The sequence below is a fragment of the Balaenoptera borealis genome (genome assembly GCF_965194805.1).
Source record: "Balaenoptera borealis genome assembly, chromosome: 9".
NCBI lineage: Eukaryota > Metazoa > Chordata > Mammalia > Artiodactyla > Balaenopteridae > Balaenoptera > Balaenoptera borealis.
In genome coordinates, this window is record NC_138873.1 from 110073110 (window position 1) to 110095935 (window position 22826).

Here is a 22826-nt window from a genome sequence, read left to right on the forward strand (position 1 = left end):
CGGGGCTGCTCCGATAATACGAATGCTCCACGACGAAGATGGAGCGAGGATGATGATGATTAATGCCACCCGTGGGAAACTAGGGCTGGCGAGGCTGACAGAGACGGGGGACCCGGCGAGGCAGGATGAGTCACGGGGGAGGGTACCTGGGCTGGAGCGCGCGGGGGCGGCGGGGCGCGGGGCTGGGACCGGGAGTGGGCGGGTGGGCGCCGTGGGCGGAGCGGCTCCGGGCCGAGCGGCTGGGCTGGCGGCCGTGTCTGCGAGCGCGACAGCATCACCGGAGCCGAGCCGCGAGACTCCGCCTAAGCGACACCCAAACTCTCCTCCCGCACCGCGCACGGAGGCGGCCGAGCCCGAGCCTCCGAGCCCCCCGCGCGCCCGAGCCCCCGCCCCCGCCCCCGCCCCCGCCCGGGAGGCTGGGCTGCGGGAAGCGCCCGGGCGCCCGCGCCTCGCCAGGGCCACCAAAACAAAGGCAGCATCCGGGGCTGGGTGGAGGCGGAGGACCATGACAGCCCGGGCTCGCGCGCTCCCCTGCCCCGCTGCCGCCGCCGCCGCCGCCGCGAGGGCTCCGCGGTGAGCCGAGCAGGGGCGCAGCCGCCGGGCGTGCGTCGGAAGGCGCGCCCGCGCCGAGCCCAGGCCAGCCGAGGGGCGGGCAGGCCGCGAAGATGTCCTCGGCCGTGGGGCCCCGCGGTCCCCGCCCGCCCACCGTGCCTCCCCCGATGCCCGAGCTGCCCGACCTGAGCCACCTGACCGAGGAGGAGAGGAACATCATCATGGCAGTGATGGACCGGCAGAAGGAGGAGGAGGAGAAGGAAGAAGCCATGCTCAAGTAAGCCAGCGCGGCCGCGCCATGCGTGCCTCCACCGGGCCGCTCCCCGCCGCCACCCGCTCCTAGCGGCCGAGTGTGGCTTAGAGGCGGGCCGGGGGCCGGGGGCCGGGGGGCGCGGGGCCGGGGCGGGGAGGAGACTGCGAGGACAGCTGGCGGGCGGGGCTGCGCTGAGCCCTGAACCGAGGAGCCCGGAGAGGGCGGCTGGGGACCGCGGTGCCGGGAGGACTGGGGGGACGGCGCCAGCCGGGGTGGGATGTGCAAGGCTGCAAAGAGCCGATTCCGCCCGAGTGGAAGGCAGGGCCCTGGGCCGGGAGCAGGTGAGGGGCAGAAGCTGAGCGGCAGGAAGGGCAGGTGGGCGAAGAGCCGCCGGGAAAAGCTCTTCTTTCCCTGGAGTTGTCGAGCCGGTTGGGATTGCCCCAGCCAAGGGTGTCAGTATTGGTGTAAGAAAAATGCTTATTTTGAGTGTTCATTTTGCTACTCATTCATCTCACAGCTCGGGGTTGGGTCTTTTTTTTTTGGGCAGTTGCCATCTTTGGTAACCTGCTTCTTCAGCGTCTCTCTAACCTTTGCTTCGGGGTCTTCTACACGGAATACCTGTGTGAAGACAGATTTTCCTCCCCGTATACGATGCCACTGGCAATGCAAAGTTTTTAATAATAGGAGAAGCTGATGGGGACTCTGGCCTGAATAAAATAGAGGTTCCTCTTTACTGATTTCCAAGGGAGTAGTTCCAGGGCCTTCTCGTTTCCTGGTGCAAGCCGTACCATAAGGGGTCTGATTATTTGCACACATCCCCCCTTCTTTAAAGCCCATCAACCCTTCAGGGGATCTCCGTCCAGCGCCCCGTTTTCCGGGGTCTGGGGAGGGGACGGGGCTGGTGGCTGGCGAGGCAGGCGCGTGTGACACTGCCCTGCCACCTGCCTTAGTCTCGGGCGAAACTGCTCACAAGGTGCTGGCCTCCCGCGCCTCCTTGCCATCCCCGTGCAGTGGAGCTGGAGGGGACGTGAACCCCGCCTTCCCCGAGAGGTCCTCCTGTATTGGGGAAAGTTTTCAACTTGGCAGTGAGGAAATCTAGAGGCCCTGATGGGGACTAGTTCCCTGGCTCCTCGCGTTGAGGCCAGGAGGTGTATCTGGGGCGGAAGGTTGGAGTGAAGAGCCCGAGGGAGCCTGTTGCATGTGGAGTTACAGCGGAGAGCAAAGGAGGGGCGGCAAAGGGGCGGCACCCCCGTACCCCAACCCGGGCCCAGCGCACGCCCTCCCGCCTCTCCCCCGCCCCCCGGGATGGCCTCCTGAAGAGGAGGTGCTGTCACAGGAGGGAAGCAGCAGAGGCTGGCAGCAAAGAACCGGCGGGGCTACATCCCCAGCCTGCCTGCCGGGTCTCCGCTAGCGCAGCTGCCGCCCAGATGGGAGAGGGGGCGTTGAGGGAGAGCAGCGAGGGCTGGTCACAGCACAAGAGGAGCGATCCAGTCATCCCTGCCCTTTTATCGTAGACTCAGAGAGAGAGGGCCCATTAACTCGGAAGGCCGGAGCTGGCCTGCTTCTCTGAAGAGCAGCAGGTTTCTGGATTCCCTGCTCCTTCTTATCCAAAAAACAGGGGCTTGAAGCCTGCAGGCGTGCAGGAAGCAGAACCTCGTGAATCTGCTGCCTGTCCCTGGCGGAAGGTCCCTGGCGCTGCAGGCTTTTCCCCTCGTCTGAGACTGGAAGTAATGCATGGTGTCTGCTGGTGCGGCTGTCTGTCTGTCTGGTTGTCAGTCCGTCTTGTCCTCACCCGTCACAGCCCCCCGCCACCTGTCCCGGACACGTCTTCTGCTGGTCAGCATGCACCGTTTTGCTCCCGTTCCTTTCGGTGTTCACTGCAGACAGCAGGTGCACAGAGACCTCCAGCAGGCGATGGAAAACATGGGCTGCTGCCTGACAGGTCCGACCGGGAAGGGAAGGCGCAGGGCAAGCCAGTGGGCATCGCTCCTCTTCACTGGCTGTTTCAGGGCTGGTGGAGAGAGGGTCCCTAAGCGGGGAAGGGGGAGTTCTAGGAGGGATCAGATCCTACAGGCTTGTATGGACGAATAAAAATGAAGGACACCGTCCAACTGTTCACGTCAAAAGCATCTTTCCCACTGCTGTGCCGTGACTGCTGTCCCTGGCACGCACGTGCTGTTCCTTTCTTGCAAGGATTCTCTAAATATTGCAGTGTGTGGTGCTGTCACACCACAGCCTCTGCAAGCCCAGGCCTCGGCACTAACTTTATCAATCAGCCTCCGCTGCTAATGTCGTGGCCTGTGCGGTGGCAGACTGGGGATGTTCTGGAATCCCAGTTTGCTGCCATGGAAGTCTGTCATGTTCTCCACAAATTAGTGCAACAGAGATGTACTTTTTTCTAGAGGGCGGTTTATGTCTTAAAAACTGAGGACTGTAGGGGTTATTCAGATGACACACCTATATGGGAGCTTAATGACACAGAGTCGTGGATGGTGGCCCTTTCTAAACTTTGCAGAAAGGTAGACTGGAACACAGGAGGCTTTTCACAAGCCTTGTGAAATAGTCGTTAAATTGGAGATGAGTTTTGGCAGTAGCGCACAGTCGTTATATCACATATCTGAGAATTTAGTCCCACAACAGGCCCTGCGAAGCTAAAGTCCTGGTAACTCAGCATTTAGACTTAAACTTCCCCTTGGTCATTACTGTAGAGCCATCGCCTGAGCTCCCTACTTCCTGTGTGTGCTCTCTGTTAACAATTTGTAAAAACAGGCACTAGTAGAGAGGAGAGAGAAAACTGATGGGCGAACACGCCAAAGAAACATTATAAAATATCAATTAAAATATATTCGTACAGTTTCGTCAGGCTTGGTTGTATATTACTACTTGAATTTGGCCTTGATAATGTCTTTAAATATGTATAAATGGAAAAGGATAATGAAGCTACTTTCACCTCAAGATTTCAGGAAAATTTTTTCTTTGAAATTATAAGTACTTTGTCATAACAATAATTCATTTTGTTGGCAAAGTGCACTGATTTCAAATACCATTGCCATCTAACAAAACTTAATTGACTCCTGAAAATAATTTCTAATGGTTGATTTAATTCCCTGCAGAAAGAAGGTCTTTCTTAATCTTAGTAGGGTTTTGGGGTGTGTGTGTAGGTGTGTGTAGATGTGTGTAGGTATGGGTGTGAGTGTGTGTTCTAGAAGTCTTTTGAAACCTAGCTTCCTCAATGAATACTTCTTCAAGTAACTGTCACCAGACACCAAAAGCCAGTATATTACATGGGTTGAAAACTGCGTTATCTGGGACCTAAATCAGAGAAGATCTCATTATATCTAAAATCTTATTCCATTTTTATAAAAGCTTCACAGAGAAAGGAATTACAGAGTAGCTAGACAAGAGAAAAAATATAGAAGCAGAGACTGAAAAGGATGGCTAGCGGCTGGGAATTGAGAACCGTGTGGGAATATTTAATAGAACTACCAACATTTATTGAGCATTTACCTCATGCTGGCCATTATTCTAAATGGTTATTGAACCAAATGCCAAAGAGTTGAACTGTGTTCAAGTTCAATATATGTATATTTGGATTCTCACAAACAGCTTGTGCATAAGGTAAGTAGGGTCATATAACCCGCAAATACTCATCCAGCCCTTAGAGGGTTCCTGGAATACCTTGAACCTACTCACATAATATGGCCCAGCCAGGATTCAAACCCAGACCTTTTATTCTAAGTCCAAGTATCGTCCCACATGCTGCACTGTCCTTTTACCAACAAGAAGCCTGTACTTCATCTACCTTTTCCTTAGATTAATGTCTGTTCGTCCCTCAGTTTCAGAGGAGGGGTTTGGCAGGTTAGGCTGATTCAGAAGATCAGCTGCTGATTATAGGAGACCCTGGAGCTTCACCCACACTCTTAATAGAGTTTCCCAGTGAATTGAGGGCAAGGACATTGTCCCCAGTTTGAAGATAATAAAAAGCACAATTGTAAGTCCATTAATGTTGGATCTGAGCATTCAGGGTTCAAATTCTAGTCCTGCCTCTTAAATTGTATAAATGTGGGCCAGAAAATTAAATTGGGATTCTAGGAGGTTCTTTTTTTTTTTTTTTTTTTACAAATCCTGCAATTCATTGTGTGATTTGATTTATAAAGAATATTGACTTTGGACTTCTCCCTCTCTCTTAACAGGGAACCTAATGCCCACTAGCTCTTCAAACATCTGTAATACCTACTTCCTTTGTGAGAGGAGAGACAAAGTAGAGGGGTAGAACCCTTGCACCTTCAGCTTTTCTTTCTCTTTTTTCTCTCTCTAACCAGTTATAATATTGTGACCCAAAACGTATCCAGAAGGCTCAATTAGCAACTGGGAAAAGAAGGAAAGATAGTTGGGGGCAGCTGGGGTGGAGTGAGGGCAGAGTCCCCAGAATGCAGGTATCATGTTTCATTGAGGTTTGCAAAGATTTTCATGTCTTACACCCCAAAATATTCTCTCCCGTTGCTGAGGCAGAGGTGGGTAAGAAGGGAAAAGAGAAAAAGCAAAGAGTAATTTGAGAAAGCTGCTAAAGCATGAGCAGGTGTCTACATGGTCCCAGATGCTGTGTTAAGTAGTAAAGTCGGGGAGAGGAAATGTCTAGTCTCCTTCACACCCCTAATGGATAGGGTTACATTTAGGGAAGGTTATCCCAGAACCATTGCAGTTTTCTGCTTTCAACAAAAACCTATCTTAGTAAATGTGCATGCCCAAATGCTCATGGAGAAAATTCAGAAAAGGGAAGCCTAAAGAAAAAAAAAAAAAAAATGAAAAAAGTAAGGCGTTGTCAAAGAGAATAGAGGGTAAGAAACATAACACTTAGTTCACATTTTGGCCAGCCTGTCTTGACTCTCTTTTACCTCTGTGTATTCCTTCTTAACCAGAAGTGAGGCACACCATTGCTGAGGTAAATAGATTACTAAGTCTGGAGTAGAATATGGAAACCAGTGTGGGCTCTAGGTGCCCCTGCAGACTTGAATAGAAACACAGCACCTTGGGAGTGTTACTTGCCCAACCGGTCAGATGAGAGAGTAGTGTGAATTTAACCTGCGCAGCAAGAACCAGCTTCCTGCAAAGATATAAAGCAGCAATTCCTGCAATAATATTACTATCTTCCTACATCTGCAATATGCAGATGGATGAGCTTGCTGTAGCATGGATTGTAAAGTTCATTGAACTGCAGTTCATTTATTGTTATGGACTATTTTATATCTTTAAACAACTTCTACATTTTGTCCTGTGATGGGAGTTGGGTATTTTAGAGCTGGTCCTGAGAGTTGAACTAAGTTGGCCTGAGGCACCAGGCAATTGAAGTAATAGAACCCAGAACCCACATACACGGACTCCAAACCTTTAGTGTTCTTATAAGTCTTTTCAAAAGTGCATCAAGCTTTGGCTATTATGGTTTGTTTCCCTCTTCCGTTGGGGAAGGAGCTTAACATTTGGGCGTTTGGCTGGATACGTTACATATTTCACCCTGCCCCATGCTCACCTCTTGAGAGGTCTACCTTGTGACTATTCTATTAGTTTCTGTTAGTGAAATTCCCAGAACTAGCTCAATGCCTTCCAAACCCTTTCCTGATGACATTTGATCCTGGAGTCCAGAAAATAAACTAAAGGAGCAAGAAAGAGGTCACGTGGCTAGTGGCATTTTCCAGCCTTTTCCGAGGACTCCAGTCTCTGGAACGGGCCACAGGTGACTGGCTAACCCCGTGTGCACCTGGGCTCTCTGATCTGGCTCATTAGCTGGCAGTGCTCTCGAATGCCTTCTCATCTTCCCACCACGCTCCTGAACCATGAGGTTCTCTCTTCTCTCTACTATTGTTCTGAATTTTGTATGTTCGGTAGGCTATTTCTAACAAAGCATCATGTGATATTCAATTCAACAATAATACCACTGTGTCAGGTATGAGAGTTGGGTCAGGAATTGGGCTGTTGGGTAGAGTAAAGAGAGAGTCTTCTGCTTCAGCCCGACCTTGGCTTAGTTCCTACCATTTTAAAACTGCCGTGACCAGAAGGGGAGGTGAGCATCAGATAGTTAGATAGAGCAGTAGACTAGATTCTGCTCTTAACACGGACACTTTCTGTAGGTGTAAACATCAACAAGTTAACTCATCCGCACCCCAGTTTCTTCCTGTGTAAGGTGAAAGTGATAATGTCTGCCCTTCTAACCTACAAGGCTTTCACATGATGGTAGAGGCACCCTAAACTTCAAAGTGCTGTACCAAGGAAAGGTGGCATTATTAACTTTACTTTGTAAAACTATAGAAGAATCCCCAGAGCATCTTTTCCTGTGATGATTGCAGCTACTAGAGGTCCCACGGAGATGGGTTCTTGTAGACGAATCCATCCATCATATCGTGCTAGCAGGGCGGTGTGTCCAGGGTTTCAGCCACCAGGGTGAGAATTTGGCGAAGAGGTCAAAGGTAAAATGAGTCCAGGGTTTGACCTGAGGTTATATTTACCTTCCTTCCATTTTCCTTTCTTTCTCATTAAATAGCTCATAAATGTCTTTAGCACAAAAAGCAATGTGGGCAAAGTGATAGAGTTTGAAATAGCTAAAAGACAACCTTAATTCAAAAGTGAGCAGAGAAATTAGCTTAGGGTCATTCCCTCAACTTTTGCTAGAAAAGAATCGGGAGAAACAGACTGATGATTTTAGTGTCACTGGATTTAATAAATTATTCACTTTAAATTAGCTGAATAAGGGGCCATATACTTGTCAAGTGGTAATTCCTCTTTCATATCAGTTTACTGTTGGGTATGGGTTAGATTGAATAGATTGTATGTATTGAAGAACTTTTTAAGATTCTGTGCTGGATGTCTCAGGCTTTCTGTATGTATATTCTTACACTTTTACTTCAGGTTTATGTACATTTATTTTGATCTAGGTCAGTGTTCTGTGGATGGTGAAAGGGGAATATACTGCAGAATTGACCTTACTTTTTTAAAATTTATTTTATTGAAGTACAGTTGATTTATAATGTTGTGTTAGTTTCTGTTGTACAACAAAGTGATTAAGTTTCATATATATATATATTATTTTTCATATTCTTGTCCCTTATGGTTTATTACAAGATATTGAATATAGTTCCCTGTGCTATACAGTAGGACCTTGTTGTTTATCCGTACTGTAAATAATAGTTTGCATCTGCTAATCCCAACCTCCCAATCCATCCCTTCCCCACCCACCTCCCCCTTGGCAACCCAAAGTCTGTTCTCTATGTCTGTGAGTCTGTTTCTGTTTTGTGAGTAAGTGCATTTATATCATATTTTAGATTCAACATATAAGTAATATCATATGATATTTGTCTTTCTCCTTCTGGCTCACTTCACTCAGTATGACAATTTCTGTGTCCATCCATGTTGCTGCAAATGATATTATTTTATTCTTTTTTATGACTGAGTAATATTCCATGTATATATGTACCACATATTCTTTATCCATTCCTCTGTCGATGGACATTTAGGTTGTTTCCATGTCTTGGCTATTGTAAATAGTGCTGCTGTGAACATTGGGGTGCAAGTATCTTTTTGAATTAGTGTTTTTTCTGGATGTATGCCCATGAGTCGGATTGCTGGATCATATGGCGGCTCTATTTTAGTTTTTTGAGAAACCTCCATACCGTTGTCCATAGTGGCTGTACCAGTTTACGTTCTTACAGTGTAGGAGGGTTCCCTTTTCTCCACACCCTCTCCAGGATTTAGTGTTTGTAGATTTTTTGATGATGCCATTCTGACTGGTATGAGGTGATACCTCATTGTGGTTTTGATTTACATTGCTCTAATAATTAGCGATGTCGAGCATCTTTTCATGTGCCTATTGGGCATCTGTACATCTTTTTTGGAGAAATGTCTATTTAGTTCTGCAGAATTGACTTTAGACATTCCTTCATCTGTTGCTAACTTGTGAAAACTTCTCGTACATTTATTGAAATAAAAAATAGAATGTTTCAAAAGAAAGTGGCTGTACATGTTGTTTTGCCCAGGACAGTATCTGTTGATGCCACATTTGTGCTGTAATTATGACTAGTACCCCTTTCTCTCAGTTTTGAATTTCAATCCAGATGATACATTAAATTATCTCCCTCTTTATAAATTTTGCTTTCCCTGAAACAAATTATTCATTTAAAACTTCAGAAAGTTTAAGCAATTAACTGTCATAAAATGTAGCAATTAGTAATTATCAATAAGTGACACAAGCGAGTTGTAGGTGTAGAATCTTGAAAATCATCTTTTGATAAATGGAAAGGCTTTTGCTGAGAATCAGGTGTTATCTTTAATGGATTCTCAGTGGAATGCTACCTTTTATGACAAAGTTGAACTTAAAAGTTCAAAACACTTTTCAAATAACAGTAACTAAGAATGCAACCTCGTGCAGGCCTCTCTCTATGAAGATTTTTCTTCGGGCCTTGCAAAGGAGCAGCCTGTGGTTTAGAGAAGACATTTAACTGGATTTTAGGATGCAATATTCTGATCATTCTTCTGAAGTTTAGATAGTAAAATAAGATAATATTACAGAAAGTAATTTCATGCAATTTGAAAGTGCTTAATTAGATATTAAAGAACCATAATGAACCAAACAGATACCTTTATGTAGTGTAAAAGATAATACCTTGCTAATGATTTACATATTATTTAGTATATATTTTTATATTTCCCATCATTATGCCAGATAATCATTGTCTGGGAGATGCTGTTATATTTACATAGAGAAGGGATGTGAATTGAAAACCAATTAAGCTGTCTGTACTGTCACGTAAATGTATTACAGCTTAGCTTCTTTTCATGGACTCTCATGCATGGTCTGCATATTCACAAATGGGAACTCCTGTAGTAGTGGTTACTGATGGAGCTTTCTGTCTGTATTTGCTAGACTTTATGCAGTCTATTCGATTAGCTCCCAACTTACATTTCTGCACGCAAAACATTCCTGATCGATATGTGAGCAGTTTTCTTAATCTCAAGAATATCGAGTTATTTTATTTTATTTATTTATTTTTTAACATCTTTTTTTGAGTATAATTGCTTTACAATAGTGTGTTAGTTTCTGCTTTATAACAAAGTGAATCAGCTATACGTATACATATATCCCCATATCTCCTCCCTCTTGAGCCTCCCTCCCACCCTCCCTATCCCACCCCTCTAGGTGGTCACAAAGCACCGAGCTGATCTCCCTGTGCTATGTGGCTGCTTCAAACTAGCTAGCTATTTTACATTTGGTAGTGTATATATGTCCATGCCACTCTCTCACTTTGTCCCAGCTTACCTTTCCCCCTCCCCGTATCCTCAAGTCCATTCTCTACGTCTGCATGCATCTTTATTCCTGTCCTGCCCCTAGGATCTTCAGAAACTTTTTTTTTTTTTTTAGATTCCATATATATGTGTTAGCATGTGGTATTTCTTTTTCTCTTTCTGACTCACTTCACTCTGTATGACAGACTCTAGGTCCACCCACCTCACTACAAATAACTCAGTTTCATTTCTTTTTATGGCTGAGTAATATTCCATTGTATATATGTGCCACATCTTCTTTATCCATTCATCTGTCGATGGACACTTAGGTTGCTTCCATGTCCTGGCTATTGTAAATAGAGCTGCAATGAACATTTTGGTACATGACTCTTTTTGAATTATGGTTTTCTCAGCGTATATGCCCAGTAGTGGGATTGCTGGGTCGTATGGTAGTTCTATTTTTAGTTTTTTAAGGAATCTCCATACTGTTCTCCATAGAGGCTGTATCAATTTACATTCCCACTAACAGTGCAAGAGGGTTCCCTTTTCTCCACACCCTCTCCAGCATTTATTGTTTGTAGATATTTTGATTATGGCCATTCTGATTGGTGTGAGGTGATTCCTCATTGTAGTTTTAATTTGCGTTTCTCTAATGATTAGTGATGTTGAGCATCCTTTCATGTGTTTGTTGGCAATCTGTATATCTTCCTTGGAGAAATGTCTATTTAGGTCTTCTGCCCATTTTTGGATTGGGTTGTTTGCTTTTTTGATATTGAGCTGCATGAGCTGCTTGTAAATTTTGGAGATTAATCCTTTGTCAGTTGCTTCATTTGCAAATATGTTCTCCCATTCTGAGGGTTGTCTTTTCATCTTGTTTATGGTTTCCTTTGCTGTGCAAAAGTTTTTAAGTTTCATTAGGTCCCATTTGTTTATTTTGTTTTTATTTCCATTTCTCTAGGAGGTGGGTCAAAAAGGATCTTGCTGTGATTTATGTCATAGAGTGTTCTGCCTATGTTTTCCTCTAAGAGTTTTATAGTGTCTGGTCTTACATTTAGGCTTTAATCCATTTTGAGTTTATTTTTGTGTTTGGTGTTAGGGAGTGCTGTAATTTCATTCTTTACATGTAGCTGTCCAGTTTTCCCAGCACCACTTATTGAAGAGGCTGTCATTTCTCCATTGTATATTCTTGCCTCATTTAACAAAGATAAGGTGACCATATGTGCATGGGTTTATCTCTGGGCTTTCTATACTGTTTCATTGATCTATATTTCTGTTTTTGTGCCAGTACTATACTGTCTTGATTATGTAGCTTTGTAGTATAGTCTGAAGAGTATTGAGTTATTTTAAAGTTGTAAGTGATCAGTGCACAAGTGTCACATGACACATTATCATTCTTGTAGTTTAAACATAGCTCTTAACATGCAAGGAGAAGCTCTTTGTTTAGGTGGCTAGTTGTTCTGTTTTTGATTTAGAGGGTTTACATTTCAGAAAAATTAGGCAGATGTTGTTTGTAATATCTAAGGAATGCATAAATCAATGTATCAGTTTTCTTTAAATATAAGGTAGTATATATATATCTACATTCAGAAGTTCTATCCAGGTCAGAAAGATTAGTGTCGTAGTAGAAAGAGATAAAAACAGAAGTAAAGTAACCCAATGGCTTTCCTTTTTTTTTTTTTTTCACACAGCTTAGCAGATTTATCTGCCTTAGCTATCTCTGTCTTGTAATATATTGGAGCTTAAGTCTTCTTTCCTAACCTTTTTTTTTTTCTGGAGAAGAAAATGATACATTTTACACCCTGGTGTCTGAAATAAAGGAATATCAATATGAGCTGGCTGATATATTTTAGATATTACATTTTTGGGAAGAGTAAAAATTATAAAGAGATTCTACTTTGATATTCTTCAGAATCATCATAACAATTGTAATAAAATGTAATTTGGAAAAATAAAATACCATAAATCTTCTTAAAATTAGGTTGAATATTTCAATTTATGGATGTCTATGTTCCCTAGGCCAAATATAGTGACCTAATATATAGCAGCCTGGAGTAAAAACTTGATACCAGTCTGAAAAAGATAGTATCGTCTGAGTATTGTCCCAGACACAGGTATTAGAAAGGGATTTCATGGTATTTGGAGCTTCAAAGGCCTGAGCTGTAATAGTCACTGTTGAGTAGAACTATGATTGGAAATCAGTCAGATGGCTTTCTAGTCCTGCCTTCTATAAAGATAGCAAGGTGGAAGATTCCTGGAGTCCCACGTGCAATTTAAAAAAGCACAGTCCAAATGGATAAACAACAAGGTACTACTGTACAGCAAAGGGTACTATTTTCAATATCCTGTGATAAACCATAATGGAAAAGAATACAAAAAAGAATGTGTATATATATATATATATATATATATATAGAGAGAGAGAGAGAGAGAGAGAGAGAGAGAGAGAGCTCTTCTTGCCCTTCTTTCTATAATTCCATTTCCTTCTGATTTGCCTTTTTCTATGCGGTTTCTGGTCATGGACTCAGTCACACTTATGTGTTTATGATCCCAAGTCTGTGTTACTACATTGGAATTCTCTACTAAGTTCTGGATTTGTGTACCTGACCACCTGCTAAATGTCTCCACCTGGATGTCCCATAGGTGCTTCAAGCTGAGTGTTACCCATCATCCATTTCTTGACTTTCTGCTTAAACTTGATGCTTTTCTATAATCCCTGTCTTTGTGGGTAGATCACCATTGCAACTGCTCATTCATTCTGTTGTCAAGTTCTTCAGATTCCATCTTCTTTGAATTTCTCCTTTCTCTTCCAATTCCATTGCCTTTACTTGAATGCAGACTCTCATCCCTGCTCCCCTGGATGCCCGCAGTAACCTCCTAATTCCTTTCCCTGACACCAGCCAGACCTCCTCCGGTCCCCACACGGCTGTCAGGGGAACCTCTCTAAAATCCATCTGATCACGTCCCATCAGGAAAACCCCTTTGCTTTCAGAGTAAAGTTTAAACCTCCTAATCTGCAACCTGCATCTCCTCTCAGGGGTCCACACATAGCCTCCCGCCAGCGCCCAAGGCGCCATCGCTGCCTCAGAGCTTGGTGGCTCCACTTGTGCTTTTCTCTCTGTCAGGAATTTCCTTTTTCTTCATCTACCTCATGTTTACATAGCCTTTCAGATTAGCTCATGACCCCTCATCTGGCACATCTTCCCGGACTTTCCAGATTAATTTTTATGTTTGTCCTCTGTGCACATCTTTTCTGTAACCTTGTTCCCCTGACACTGTCACCTCAGCATCAGCTCCTGAAAGCAGGGTCATTCTCATTTGTATCTGTCATATGAGCACAGTGCTTGCCATGTGATAGGCGCCTGGATTTTCTAAACAGTGTGTGTGAATGAATGAATCCGTCCAGAGGATGTGGAACAGAGGAGTCATCTGAGGCTGCTGGATGGATTCACGGGGTATGAGTAGGTGGCTGGAGTGGGAAGTTTATTCTAACCAGGAGAATTCTATCAGCAGATTCTGAAAGCAAAAAATGAGCTGAGAGTTTTGGCTATTGAGAGAAGCAGGTTGGCCAGAATTTATGAGGAGAACATTCTGGTTGTTAGATATTACAAGGTGAAATTGAAATAGGATTTTCAGATGATGTGTTGTACTCTTAATTTATCATTCATGGCTTTTGGAAGGACAGCATTCTGAAAGTGCTTGAATGTCAATGTTGGAGGATGTAAACAATATATTTTAAAAATTAATCCTCTAGACAGACAAGCTTAATGGAAACTTTTCCTTTGAATTAAAACATCATTAACTTCAGTAAGAGTGTAAAGCATAATATGGGTTCTCTGATTTGATGTTCAGAATTAGATTAGATGCTTATGACCGTAAAGTATTATACTGACTATATTTTTAATTAAAAAATGCTCCCTGGTTAAGTCATCTTTTAAACTTTTTTTAAGATTGAAGTATAGCTGATTTACAATGTTGTGTTAGTTTCAGGTGTACAGCAAAGTGATTCAGTTATACATCTATATCTATTCTTTTTCAGATTCTTTTCCCTTATAGGTTATTACAAAATATTGATTAGGGTTCCCTGTGCTATACAGTCCTTGTTTATCTATTTTATATAGAGTAGTGTGTATATGTTAATCCCAAACTCCTAATTTATCCCTCACCCCCCCTCTTCCCCTTTGGTAACCATAAGTTTATTTTCTATGTCTGTGGGCCTCTTTCTGTTTTGTATATAAGTTCATTTGTATCCTTTTTTTAGATTCCATCTGTAAGTGATTATCATATGGTATTTGTCTTTCTCTTTCTGATGTACTTCACTCAGTATGATGATCTCTAGGTCCATCCGTGTTGCTGCAAATGGCATTATTTCATTCTTTTCTTATGGCTAAGTAGTATTTCATTGTATATATGTACCGCATCTTTACCCATCTTCTTCCAGACTTAAACTCTTTGAAAGCAGGTGTCTTCTTTTACTCATCTTTGTATTCCCATTGCCTAACCTGTGGCTCTTACACAGTGGGACCTCAGCAAGTGCTGGCTGAACTGAGCTGCACAGTCTGAAGGCCCAGGACACAGAAGCACTGGTCTCTTTTTTTTTTTTTTTTTTTAACATCTTTATTGGAGTATAATTGCATTACAATGTTGTGTAGTTTCTGCTGTATAACAAAGTGAATCAGCTATAGGTATACATATATACCCATATCTCCTCTCTCTTGCATCTCCCTCCCACCCTCCCTATCCCACCCCTCTAGGTGGTCACAAAGCACTGAGCTGATCTCCCTGGAAGCACTGATCTTTGACACAAGACAGCTAGACCGAGTTGAGATAGGGATGGGTGGGAGCTTGGAGGCTGCCTGGTCCAGGGCTGGCAAATACTCAGAATGCACAGGCAACTTCCTGAAGATGGAAGAGCATCACTGATAAATGGTGGATGCCTCAGAACCTTTCTAGATGGGGCACTCCAAGCCATCAACTGATGAGAGTTGCAATCAAGATAACACATTTTAGCCACTGAAGATTTATTCCAACTCCACTTTTAAGAAGAGAAAACTGAAGCCCAGACATCCTTTCAGCTTTTCATTATTAATTAGTGAGAGAGCTAAGTGTAAGACTTGGGATTTTCTTTCTCCTGGTCCAGTATTTTTTCCACTGTCACACTACCTCCCCACAGTCTGATTTTAGCTACCATCAAATTCAAACAATTAATTTTTTTCAAGTTTGGTTTGATTTACCTGCTCTGTAAGATTACATCCTATTATGGAAAACTCCAAGGCAACCTCTAATTACTTTGTTGATTTTGAATTTGGTTATATTTCATATTAATCAAAATAAGTAGGTCATTTACAGGGATCAAGAAATACTTTATTTAAAGATTCCATTTGCAATGGTATTTGTTGCAATTATATTTAAGTTGTATCAATACTTCTTAACCGTGATCATTTTATTTTTAATTTTTAATACATCTCTGAAAGAGACAATGTTTTCAATATGCAGTAGTTTATTTATGATTCCAAATAGCTTTTCCTACCATGCATTTAAATTACGTACAGATTGAAATCTTGTCTTGTTTTTTCACTTAGAAAAGCCAGGTGGTTTTTGTTCATTGTGAGAAGAGCTTTCCTTGGTTGTCCCTCATTTGGAGGTTTGGCTTCAGCTAGACTGTTGGTCAATGACCCAAAGAAAGAATCAGGGAGATAGGGAGGGGATGGCACCCCACATACAGATCTGTGAATACCCCCATCTCACCCATGCACCTGTACGTATAAATCTCACACCCATACACCTGAAAACTAAAGTGTTATTTCTGTAAAGTCTTCTTCAAGGAAGTTAATTTTATCTCATTTAGAGAATTCGCATGATCTAGACGTGATTTGCTTACTTTTTGTAACCACAACACTTTCTGTGAGTTTTGCCCCAGTGGCCATTCTGGAAGAAGCAGCCCTATATCCATATGCTCCCACCCTGGCCATGCTAATTGGACTAAAGATGGACATGATCCAAGTCCACATGATTCATTGGCCAGCCAATGACTAGTAATGTTCTCTTTCAAATTGAAAATAAGAAACAGTCAGGGGGTCAGGAGAGTGAATGATACCCATTCATTTTTTTCTTGGAACAAAAATGGATTGAGCATTTACTATGTGCCAGATACTGCACTGAAATTAATACAGCTATCCAGAGCCCCTGATCTTTGCAGGAGGAGGTACATTTTACTTAGGTAAAATTAAAATTAAATGTGAAATTAATGTCTCTGATGAATGCAATACAGGACAATATATGATACTTTGATCAGCTAATATAAAGCAGAGATTCAGATGGAGATCAGGCTGGCCAGGAATGGCTGTCCCTGGAAACGACAGTGGGACTGAGCTAAGGTCTGAGAATGAGGAGGAGTTCGTCAGGCAAATAGGGAGTGAGGTACCCAGCAGGCGGGGAGAACAGAGGGTCCCTGGTGGGAGGAGGAAGGGGTGAGTCTGAAAAAGTGGAAGGAAGCCAGTGTCGTGGAAGATCAGAAAGGGAGATGGCTTGAGAGGGTCTTGGAAAAATAGGCAAAAGCCTGACAATATGGGGTCTTCCAGGTCATGTAATAGAGCTTTATCTTTATGCAAAGAACCAAAAGGTTTGGCAGAGAGATATGATATAAGCCTATTAGTATTTTTAAAAGATCATTCTGGCTCCAGTATCAAGAACTGATTGGATGAAGGCCCAGGTGTGTGTACAGACCCAGGGGAGGCTATTGCAGAAAACCCAGGTGAGAGATGCTAGGAGCAATGGCTTCTGTGGGGCTGGCAAAATGTTTGGATTGGAGAGAGATTAGGGAAGCAAAAGCCACACGTTTTTCCTTTTAATGGATTGAATATGAGTTGACTTCTGACTTGTGCCACCAGATTTGGAAAGTATCTGGAGGAAAGGGAGGGAGACCCTAAGTTTGGTCTTGGTCATTTGGCTTCTGCAGGCTATAGGCTGGGAACTCAGAAGAGAAGATGGCTGGAAATGTAAACTCCCAGTGAGGCATCCCTGCGCAGGTGGCAATGAAGCTACTGGTGAGGATGAGTGATGAGATCCAGGAATGAGCCTTAAGGAATCTTCACTTTTCAAAGCTGAAAGAGGGCAGTGACCTTGCAAAGACATTAAAGAGAAAGAGAGGTAGGATAAAACCCTGGAGACATTGTGTTAAACCAAATAAAAGGGAAGAGAGTATTTCGAGGAGGATAAGACACTCTCACTAGGATGCCTAAAAAAAAAAAAAAACAGACTGGCAGCGTTCAATGCTGAGGAAGGTAATGAGCAACCAGAATTCTTATACATTGTCTATGGAAGCATAGTATGGTAGAACCACCTTAGAAAAATGTTTAGTAATTTCTTTAAAAATTAAACATGCTTCTACATTATGATGTAGCCATTCTAGTTATAGAGAGAAATGAAAACATTTATTCACAAAAATTCTTATACAAGAATGTTCATAGCAGCCTTCTTCATAATGGCCCTAAACTGGAGATAGCCCAGATATACATCAGCAGAAGAATAAACTTAAAAACTAGGAACTTAAAAACTAACACAATATTGTAAAGTAACTATACTCTAATAAAATTTTTTTTAAAAAGAGGCACTCAAATATTATTGAACCAATAAATGTAGAAAACAATAATAATAATAGAGATGTGTCAAGTAATTAATGAATAAAACATATTTTGTTACTTTCCTGGAAAAAAAAAAAAAAACTATTGTATGTTCACCCAATGAAATACTATCCAGCAATGAACGGGAGTAAACCACTGATACATGAACACTTACATGAATCTCAGAAACATCATGCAGCATGGAAAAAGCCAGACAAATAGTGCAGACCATATGATTCTATTTCCATGAAGCTGTAGAATAGGTAAAGCTAATCCATGATGTTCGAAACCAGATTGGTTTTCTGTTTTATGGTAGCAGGGGTGAGGGCTTGACAGGAAAGGGATAGGAGGCACTTTTCTGGAGGGAAAGAAATACTCTATATTTTGATAGGGGTGTATATTATACATGTGTATGCATTCCTCAAAACCGATCAAACTGTACACTTATGATCTGTGCATTTCGCTGTATGTAAATTATATCTGAATTACTAAAAAAACTAATTCTGCTGAGACATCCAATGCAAGGAAAACTGATAAATAGCGATTGGATTCAGTAACAAGGAGATATCACTGGTAACTTTATAAAAATACATACACATAGTTGATAAATACATGTAATTAAAATGGGCAAATCTTTCCAGAAGTTTGGGAAGAGGGTCATGGAGAGATACCAGGAGGGATATGAGAGGTAGGTCTAATGTGGACCTCTTTAAAATAGTATTTAAATAAAATAAATTTAAGAACATTTATTGAAACTCGATGCAAAGAATGTAGAAAACAAGATGGTTTGAATAACAGAGGGGGTACATTTGTGACTGGAAAGATGAGGGACCTCGTGTCTGATGGTTTCTATCTTTCTGGGAAGTAGGATTTGAGTCCTCTTCTGAGAGTGATGGGGGTTGGAGATTTGAGGGTGAGGAAGAAAGCCTGAAATAGTTGAGGTGGAAAGCAGGAATGTGGATGTACCAGGAGATTCCAGAGGAAACCACGTGCAAGAGGAGTCAGCGGGAGGGAGACTTTCAGATACGAGACGTGCAGATGAGAGAGGCCTTTTGGCCCACGAGATGCCAAGCAAAGAGACTTTGATCCTGAGCTCTGGGCTGAGTCACGGTGAGGCCGTTTGAAGACTTGGCTGTGTCATCTTGATGGAGTTGTTTGAGTAGGTTTCTGTTTCTTCCAGCCTAGAGAGAGCCCTGATTAGGGCTTTGTAGTTCTTCTTTTTTCTACACTAGAGATACTAGATATTCTCAAGTCTGCATCGTCAGTTTTCACATTCAGAAAAAATATTTTTCAGTTCAGTAATGAGTGCATATATTCATATTAATATGCATATATGTGTGTGTGTGTATGCACATGCATATGAAGTCTCCGTAAATGAGCACTGTAGTATCAAGATACATCGTCCTGCTCCTTTTTCACACACCTCTCTTTAGTTCATGCTCTGTCCTCTCTCCCAGGATGCTCCTGTTTATTTTGACTTGAATGCATTTGGGGATACAGAATAGAGAGTGACATGATTGGCTTCACATCCTTTACCATGAGGGACAGCCTGGCACACACGATGTGATGGGAACAGCTCTGACCACTCCAGTTTGACTTGTTTCCCATCCTCGTGGTTAGAGAGTAATTGAGATTTACTGTCGGTCAGGTTCCCTAGAAACAAACTCAGATGGAGATTCTTGTGCAAGAAGTTTCTTCAGCAGTGCTTTCAGGATTAACATCTGTCTGAGAAGGGAAGCAGCAATTGGAACGTGGGAGAAGTTGGGCTGCAGAGCAGGTCCAGTAAGGCCTTGGTCAGCCCCTTGGGAGCTGTGAAAATAGTTACAATATTCTTGCATTGATGGGTCACCGGATTCATGCCGCCCAGGGCATGGGACCTGGATTGGGAGACCTGGCTCTCGTTAGCAGGGGACAATTCAAAGGGAGGGTTGGCAGCTAAGATCACCCCCTACATATGGGGGAGTAAGTCCCCCACCTTGAACGGGGCATCTGGGCAGCTTTACAAAGCATCACTTAATAATTTTACCTGAAAATCAAAATAAGAAATTTGGTAAAGTTAAACATTTCTTAACTGCCTAAAAACTTAAGGAAACCAAAGGTTAAATATGAAGTTAATTAATAAGATAAACCTATGATTTATGAGCAAAATTGAATATTTAAATCAATTGTTAGCAGTGTCCAGATTGTACGACTCTTATGGGAGTTTGACAGTATCACCCAAATCTTAAATTTTAAGTCAATCTATAGAACATTTGGAAATGCCTGTGAAGCAATGAATAAGATTTGTGGAGGGCGGTGACTTCACTTGGGAACTGATTTCTCTGTATTTTTTTTTTTCTATATTTAATTGGGAAGGTATGCCTTCATGAAACCTTTAGCTCTATAATATTTCTTCCCACCAATTTTCTATAAACAACACAATCCACCTGGAACCTCAGACAGTATGGAAGATATTCAGTGATGGGATTTTCATTGAGTGACATAAGTTTTGGGGCAACTATGGCACATAGTTCTTGGAAAATCCACTCCTGCTATTTAGACCATTGTTCCCCAACCATCCTTGCCTTCTGTAAGCAGTACACTCTGTGGACTCCTTGTTATGTAGGAAAACAGAGAAGTGAATTTTAGAAGATCCATTCAGTGTTCAGTCTAAATATTCCCATTAAATTAAACGTATGCATTTGTCAGAAAAAATAATGCAAGCAACTTTCAAATTTTCATGGCTTAACATAGTAAATCTTTATTTCTCACTTGCACAGCTCCTTGTGGGTTGGGTGGCCACTTCCATCAGGAGGTAGTGACCTCCAGAACACGTGGCCATGGCCAGGGAAGAGGTGGATGGGGGGGCATCGAATGGACGTATGTCACTACTGCTCATGGGTCACTTGCCAGGGCCAGGCAGCTTCGAGAGGGGAGAGGAAATGTGAGAGAGCACGTGGATATTGATGAGCAATTTAGAATGATTAAAAAGTCAGTATTTTATTAATTAAGCCCCTTGATTCCAGAAAGGAAATAGTTTACTTTCCTCGATATAAAAATATCAACCCATCGAAGATAGAAATCAATATTTAGACTCATGGAATTGGAGTCAAAAGGGGCTTCCGCATCCAAATCAGTGGTTTCCACACTTGTCTGGTGGATTTGCCCCAGAGTTTGGGGGAGTAATAGTGAGTAGACAAGGAGAAGGGTCTGGGCACATAGGCGCTATAGTGCTATAGCTGCTCCATCCCCAGATCCCAGCCTTAGCTCCTTGATATTTTGCCTTTGGGGGATCTTACTGAAGATGAAAAGAGTTCTGCAGCAAAAGGATATATCTGAAAACTACTCATCCATTCCAGTTCACCCCTTTTGTAGCTGTGGAGGTTTATTCATCCATTTAACCAATATCTTTGAGCACTTGCTATGCAGCAGGCCCTGACGTAGGCTGTGGGGACAGATGCCCCTGTCCTGCTCGAGAGGACACCCTGGCGTATCCCAGACAGTGCCAGTGCCTACCCAGCATCCAGATAAGATCTAGAACCCCTTTCCCTATCTCTCGGCCCTGCCTGACATGACAAGGAGACTGTGAACTGAGAATATTCTGAAGACATGTAGAAAATCCCAGCATGGACATGACAAGCTTGGGAGTGTCCACACTTCCCATGGAAGATGGCTTCTATCTTGGAGAAAGAACACAAACCTCCTTGAAGTTTTTTTAAGTCCAAGGTATGAGCATTGTTTGGACTTCCTTTTTCCTCACTTCTAACATCTAATTGGCCAAGAAATTTTCCTCTCAGCGTCCACTTGGCTTCCTTTATGACCAAGTATTATCAACAACTAACATTTGCACCTAAAGCAGAGAGTGCTTGCGTGCACAATCCTTGTTGGTTCTTCTTCTGGCTCTGTAGAGTCAGTAAGTAAGACAGTTATTACTACTATCCCTGCTTACATAAAAGAAAATAGAGGAAAGATGATTTAGGTCAAGATTACACAGCATGAGCACTGAATGCTCCAGGAACTGGGAAATAAACTTCATCGTTATGCTCTTACAACCAGATACTGAATGCGGGTCATAAAGAAGAGTCTGTCTGATGTGCAGTTTTACCACTACTAGTAGTAGGAATTATTATGGGATGTAGGGGAGAGAGAGCCTGAATATGTGCATTTCGGAATCAAAGAGGCCTGGCTGTGCATCCCGGGCTCCAGGATTCACTGTGTGACATTGATCACTCTGGTGTCCCTGCAGGGTCTCATCTGTGGTACGGGGCTGGGCGGAGGAATAACCAAGAGAACAATGGTCATATGGTGCCTTTGACACAGCCCTTCAGCCATGGGCAGTGTTAACAACTTTGGGCTATAATAATCGTGACTTATAACAGTGTGACTGTAAATAGTATTGATTCTGTGCACCCAGTGTTCACATCTCTTTGAATATAAAGACAGGTGCATCTACACTGTGTGAGCCCTGTTCCAGCTCAGAAGTACAGAACTTGCTGTGTTGATGCTACACAAAGGAATTTTGAATCACAATTGGAGCCTCAGTTCCAACTGTGTGCTGAGCTGGAATACCACTATTCATTGGCGTGGTTTTAGCACAATGCAGTTACCTGAGCTTTAGGAACACACAGAAGAAGGTGGGTGCTTTTTTCTATCCAACTAGGGTAATATCCTTATTTTATCAGCAATTTGGAATAGGTTTACCATGCATTATGCCTGCAGATTTAATTCTTCCCTTTTGTTGTTTTACTAAGGAAACATTTGACTCACCTATTTAGTTTATAATCTCAGATGAATGCATAGGGATTTACATACATAATTCATATGGTCTATATTCAGTGAGACAGATTGAACCTCAAATATCCTATTTCCAACCAGACATAATCTTTGTACAAGACTGTCTTATTTCAAAAATAAACAGATTTCCACATTGAATCAATGGTACTCCTGAGTAAATACTTATAATAAATTCTGAATAAAATATTAAAAATTGTCTTCAAAAACATTGTTTAAATGAAAGGCTAGTATGAACTTACACTGGTGAATAGTTGGAATAATGTGGATATTTTTATACAAAATTAAGAGTAATGACAGTAGTTTTCCAATATTTTAAAAAGACATACACATCACAGTTCCGCACCTTTGCTGAGATTAAG

General features: G+C 42.5%; 1 protein-coding gene across 13 annotated transcripts in view; it reads left to right on the forward strand.

Moving 5' to 3' along the window:
- The first annotated feature begins 230 nt into the window (after nt 1-230).
- RIMS1 (regulating synaptic membrane exocytosis 1) overlaps nt 231-22826 on the forward strand; it is a 467002-nt gene continuing 444406 nt past the window's right edge. For 4 of the 13 annotated variants that reach the window (XM_082405003.1, XM_082405018.1, XM_082405017.1 and 1 more), the window contains exon 1: nt 409-829. In XM_082405003.1, the coding sequence (XP_082261129.1) occupies nt 666-829 (164 nt within the window). In that variant the 5' untranslated portion in view covers nt 409-665. Of the gene's footprint in view, nt 830-22826 lie in introns of all 13 variants that reach the window. The other 9 variants (XM_082405011.1, XM_082405012.1, XM_082405013.1 and 6 more) reach the window with 5 other exon arrangements.